We start from the raw sequence: 6,000 nt of genomic DNA, 5'->3' as shown, positions 1-6,000 counted from the left end.
GAGAAGCAGCAAGGCCTGGTGGCCAGCCAGGGGCCGCTGAGCTCCCAGGGACCTTGGACTGCCTTCCCACACCTGGAGAGGGCCAGGAGCAGCCCAGGGGGGCGCTGGAGTCAAAACCCACCAGATACCACTGGACAGACACGCGGGGACCCTGGGGACAGACCCCTCCTGGGGTCGGAAGGGGAAGGAGGCACCGAGGGAGTCAGATGGGCCCAGGGCCTCCTGGCTGCGGGTCACCCACCCCCAGGCCCCCGCTTCTCCTGAGAGCAGCACACAGCCCCCTAGCCTGAGTCGGCTCGGCACCGGGCCCCGGCCCTCCTGTCCCTGCGGCCTGACCCAGGCTGTCTAGGGAGGCCTGAGTCTGTGTCCAGCTTCCACCAGTGGCCCTTGCCGGATGGGGACAGGCTAAAGGTTCCTGGAGGGTTCGGCACGACAAGCCCCTCCCCTCACACTGCGCCAGCCCAGCCCGCACAGAGGGGCGAGGAAGTCAGAAGCGGGGGCTGCATGCGGGCTGACGGGGAGCAGGGCTCGTCCTCGGTGGGCAGCTCAGGCGTCTCCCCACCCCCGGAGCAAGAGCTGCAGAGACTCCGCACACTCACTTCTCTGATTCCAGCTTTATTGGAGCCGAGCGCTCCCCTCTCGGGGAGGCCAGACACAGCCCATCAGAACCCCGGCGGCTCTCCTGAAGTGAGGGCACTGCGGAGACACGCAGGACCTCGGCCACCACCGTCCCTGCCTGGGCCACGCTGACACCCCACCCCCACCCAAGGGAAGGGCTGCTGCTGACAGACTGCTAGGGGACGGCGGGGTCTCGGTGGCAGCGCCTCGTAGCCGAGGGACAGTGCTCATGACTTGGTGGCATCAGGGGCCCCAAGGGTCCAAGGGTCTGTTTCAAGCAGAAGGAGGAGCCTGGCTCGGGGACAGCGCGGCCATCCCCCCTGCCCCCCAGTACCCAGTGTAGGTCACAATAATTTAAAAGACACTATAGACATTTCGACGCTATATAACAATATAAGTTAACCAGGTTCCTTGGCAGAAGATGCTAGGCCTGTGGACTCGGGGGTGTCCTGGGACCCAGGATGGGGCAGGGGAAGGGGACTGGGGGGCATTCACAGTGGCCTGGAAGCTCCCAGGACAGCCGCTGTTGGTGGAGCGTCCTGGCATCATCGGGGCAGGCAGGGTGGACGCCAGGGCCAGGGCCCAGGGTCACTCACCCCAGGCTAATGTCCGGCCCACTTGGCTGGTCAGTAGCCTGAAGACACATTTCCACGGGTTTCTGCGAGAAAACACCCTAAATTCAGAGCAGGGACAAGCGCATGGGCAGAGGTGCGCCAGAAGCAGGTGCACACCAGCCTTTCTGGGCCCGGACAAGTTGTGCCTCAGTCTCCCCAAGGTGGGTGGGAATATTGCCAGAGGACACGTCCAGTGCCAAGTCCCCGGCCCCCAATCTCTCCCTACCCCACACACAGTTTAAAACCAAGCAGGACCCCTTTCCATGCCCGTCTCCCAGGTTTCGGGGTGATTCGGACCTCAAGGGAGGGTCTGCGTGGTATGGGGACCGCGGGGGAGTGTCTGGAGGGCAGGCATCTGCTGGCACAGCAGGTGGGAACCCAGCGGAGCAACGCCCTATCCGAGTTTTCTCAGCATCGGGGCCAGGGCGAAAGGACCAGGACCGGGCAAGAAGACCACAGGAGAAACTCTCCAAGGCACCTCGAGGCGGGGCGTGGACCCCAGTGAGGCTGGCAGCGGGGGGACGAGCGCGGCCAGATGTTTCAAGGCCTGGGGGCTGCCCCTCATCCCGGGCATCCCCAGAACGCGTCCTTCAGGGTCAGGAAGCCTGAACCAAGGCGGGAGCCTCCACTCACGGCCTTGGGGTCTCTGGCTAGTGCTTGAGCCATTCTGGGCCTCAGTGTCCCCATCTGTCAAATAAGGCAAACACCCCTGAACTATCCCCCTTCCCACCAGCTTGCCCCGGCACAGCGCTGTCCTGGGGGTCCGGCTGGTTCCAGGGTGGGAGGGGGCTCTGTAAACTAGGGGGTGTCAGGCTGGCAGGGGACCGGAAGGGCAACAGCATTAGGGAGGGGATGCAGCACTCCTGGAACCTGACGTGGGTGACATCTCGATGTGCTAGAGCTGATTTTCAAAAGAAGGAAAGAAAGGGCCAGAGGTCCCTGTCCGTGGCTCTGCTCAGAGGCCATCTTGGCCATGTCAGCCACCAAGCCCCTGCCCAGCTCACATGGGGACCACATGCACCGCCACCTCCCCAGGGACAGGGCCATACACGGGGATGCACCCGAGGGTACCCAGGGGCCAGAAGAGGAAGCAGAGGGCAGCAAGGGGATGAGCTAACACAGAGTATGGAGTTAGGACCGGCTATGCCTTAGTGCTAAAATCCTCTTCTGATACTAAGAAAACATAAATAATTTTTGTCAACATTTGCCCAAACCGCCCTGGAGCCCAGTGACTGAGGTGGCCTGGGACAGTCTTCCCGTGTCCATACTACCAGGCGGGGGAGGACACTCAGTCTTGTCGCTTTGCTTTCCGGGGTATGTGGGTGTCCTTGGGGTTCACTCTCCCGGAGAAAAGAAAAGAAATTCACTGGGCCCCTAGGGGACACTCATGCAATTGGCCTCACCCTCTGGGCCAGGTGATGGGCACTGTTCTGCCACGGGAGGGGACAGGAATGGCAGGAGGGAGCCCCTGGGGGGCAAGGAGAGGGTGACCGGCCCTGGGGGAGCTCTGCCGCGCCCGCCCGCCCGCGGAGCTCCCACCTTCTCCACCCACCTCTGCCCGTGGGCCCTGCCAGGAGCACAAGTGCAAAACGCCGCAGGCGGGGCCGCGGGGCGGGGGGGCGGGGCCGCGGGCGGGGAGGAGCCGCTCACTTGCAGGTGAAGACCTCGGTGCGCTCGCTGCACGTGTTGCACTTGACGAAGCAGCACCAGTGGAACTTGCAGTTGCACTGCCAGACCTTGGTGTACTGGTGGGTGTTGTAGCCGCGGCCGCAGCACATGGTGTCGCAGCCATCCGCGCCGGGCGAGGTGCGGTTGCACAGGCGGCCCTGGGTGCCCACGCTGCCCGTGGCCGCGTCCTCCTCGCAGTAGTTGGGCGACTTCTCGATGTACACCAGGTCCGTCTCCATGGGCTTCTGGTAGCTGCGCAGCTGCTTGATGCGCAGGAAGGTGGGCTGCCGCAGGCGGCTGGCCCGCACCACCTCCACCTGCACCGCCACGTTGTACTTCTCCTTGAGCAGGTGGCCCACCTCGCGGAACTTGGGCAGCGTGGTCCAGCACGTCTTGGTGGTGCACGAGCCTGACACGCCGTGGCACTTGCACTCCAGCTTCATGCGCTCCTCCAGGACCTGCGGGCCACGGGGCAGGCTCAGTGTGGGTGGAGGGCCGGGGCCTCCCCGCTCCCTCCCACCCTGGCCTCCTCCAGACCTGGACCCGGCTCCCTACCTCCCGCTGTGTGACCACACGGTCAGTGTTTCCTCCTCCCAGAGCCTCAGTCTCCTCATCCATTAAATGGGGCTGCGGACCATAGGTCCCTACCGCATAGGGCCTTGTGAGGGTCCAGTGAGAATATTCAGAACTCGGCAGAGCATGGTGTACATTTATCAAATGTGTTTCACTAAATTCTTACGGGAGCTGCAGGTCAATGCACTGATGAGGAAACTGAGGCTCAGGAGGCCGTGGGACTCCCTGCCAGTCACAGAGCGGCAGGTGGAGAAGTTGGTGCATGCACCCATCCAGGCTGGAGGAGGCACCTCTTGTTGGTACCAGGTCCAGCAACAGCAGGTGCTTAATAAGTGTGGATCCCCCACCCCTGTCTCTTCCACTACGCACCCTCGTGCCTGGTGTAGGCCGTGGCATGCAGTCGGCGCTTAATAAGTGGCTGTTCAGTGAAAGCCTGGCAAGCACACGGAGCTCTGTACACCTTTGCTGAAGGACAGAGTGGGGGCGGGCGGGAGGTGAATGCATGGATCAGTGAGACCCGGGCGTGCTGTCTGCTGGGAAGCCGCCCTTCGACCAGTGTTGTTCTTTCTCTCCCGCTCCCCGAGGGCCCGTGATGGGTGCAGCCGTGTTTTCCTTGGGCCTCCCTCCTTGGCCCTGGAAAGCCAATTCCCAGAGCCAGCCCTGACCCCAGGCACTCATTTACCCGGATCGAAAAGGCCCTGCCAGCCAGGCCTGATTAAAGATGGGGAATCATTAGCTGCCGCCCCACGACTGCACAAGGGCCATTTGTCAGCTGTCCGGGCTCCCGCTGGCCTCATTGTGACAGCCCAGCCCTACAGGGTCTTGGCCACCCTCTGCCCCCTGGTCCAGAACCCCAGCCCTGACCCTCAGTGAATGAATGAATGAATGAACAAATGAAAGAAAGAGAGAAACATCCACGGTGTCGGCTACTGCCCACTCACTTTCCCTGCCCTAGCCACATGGGGCCCTGGACCAAGGCGAGGAACCCTGGGGCTCACGGTCCAGGTGGGAAACAGGAGGAAACTGACACACAAAGCAGCAAAGTGCAGGGGCTGTGAGGGGGGGGCTGCCTAGGGTGGGGGGCTTCCTGGAGTAGGTGGTGCCTGTACTAGGTGTTGATGGAGGAGTAGGAGCTCATGAGACAAAGAGGAGGGGTGAGCCAGGAGGGGTACAGCGCAAGCAAGGAAGGGAAGATTCGGCCCAAGTGAACGTGACGTGAGGCTGGTGGCCTGGAGTTTGGGGGGGTGAGGCTCTCTGCTCCTGTGTGGATGGTGTTCTGGGGTGGAGACAGGAGAAGCTGGGGAAGAGGGAGGAGGAAGGAGAGGGAAGGGTGATGCTCCAGCATGGGAGGGCCGAGGCGGGGCGGGCCCCAGTACCCAGAGGAGGGGAAGGGGCCAGGTTTGCGGAATATTCAGAACTGGAATTGCAGGGCTTGGTGACTGTGCCGTGGGGTGTTTGGGTGGAAGGCACTGGCCAGAAGTCGGGTCTGGGGGTCTGGGTGTCTGGGTGAAGGGTGGGACCTCCACCCTGGAAAAGTATATCTGGACCTCTTCTCTGCCTCCTGCCCCTCCCCCGTCTCCCCTTCATCCCATTCAGACCTCTCCTTTCCCTCCTTCAACCCCGCCCCATGTTCATCTTTGCTTGGACCATCCCCTTCCCCCAAAAGCCCCTCCCTCCATTAATCTACCCTTCAAGGCTGGGAAGCTTCCCCTGCCCTGGCCACACTGCCTGCCGTGATGCCCCCGGGCCAGGAGCTGACCAGATTCATAGCCCTCTCAGAGCCCCCAGCCCGGGGAGCAGCTCACCCCACCCCAGGCTGCTGACCCAGGAGCTGCCTCCTCAGACAGGTGGCGACGGCCAGAGACCTGGCAGGGGTGTCCAGGCTAGCATTTGTGCAGGCCAGGTGGTCCAGGCTTAACTGCCATCGGTATGCCCACTTCGGCTGCTGAACAGCTGCCCCACACCTCGCTCTGCCACCTGCCCCGAGCCCCTTCCCTCCACCCCTTCCCTCCACGTTCAGATCCTGTGTGGCCAGATCCTGTGTGACAGTCAGCAGATGAAGCCGACTGGGCAGCTGTTTGCAGAGCAAGGGGCTGAAGCCTCGCTTGGCTGGGTCCCCTGGGCCTGAGCCTCTCCTGGGACGTGATCACAGGATTCAAGAATGTGCTGTTTCAGTCTCCAGTGCCCTCACGATAAGAGCGACAGTGACGGTGGCGCCAGTCCCGCTGCCCCAGGAGACCACCTGGGAGGGTGCAGAGTGACCCACCCTGCCTAGAGGAGCTGGCGGCTGAGCAGGGCCCCTCCCCTGGGCCTCACCCCTGCCCCACCGCCCTAGGTAGTGGAGGGGGTGGATGGGGGAGCTCCAGAAAAGGGCTGACCGGGATTCTTTACAGAATAAGGGATGGCCCACGCTCTGGGGACAGTGCTTAGTTACTGTCAAGTTAGGGGGAGTCACAGGGTTGATGGACCGCAGTCCTGAGGGAGCCCGGAGTTGAGCAGGTCTCCACGCTCAGCTTGTCCAGCCCTG

At 62.8% G+C, this 6,000-nt stretch overlaps 1 protein-coding gene across 5 annotated transcripts in view; it reads right to left on the bottom strand.

The window, feature by feature from the left end:
• Nucleotides 1-647: 647 nt before the first annotated feature.
• The window catches only part of WNT7B (Wnt family member 7B), a 51,499-nt gene continuing 46,146 nt past the window's right edge, over nucleotides 648-6,000 (bottom strand). For 3 of the 5 annotated variants that reach the window (XM_057556780.1, XM_057556778.1, XM_057556779.1), the window contains exon 4: nucleotides 648-3,358. In XM_057556780.1, coding sequence (XP_057412763.1) covers nucleotides 2,879-3,358 — 480 coding nt within the window. In that variant the 3' untranslated portion in view covers nucleotides 648-2,878. The remainder of the gene's footprint in view (nucleotides 3,359-6,000) is intronic. The other 2 variants (XM_057556777.1, XM_057556776.1) reach the window with 1 other exon arrangement.

The sequence above is a fragment of the Balaenoptera acutorostrata genome, chromosome 11 (assembly GCF_949987535.1).
Source record: "Balaenoptera acutorostrata chromosome 11, mBalAcu1.1, whole genome shotgun sequence".
NCBI lineage: Eukaryota > Metazoa > Chordata > Mammalia > Artiodactyla > Balaenopteridae > Balaenoptera > Balaenoptera acutorostrata.
The sequence above is the reverse complement of the archived record's forward strand: the minus strand, read 5'-3'. Positions and strand labels throughout refer to the sequence as shown.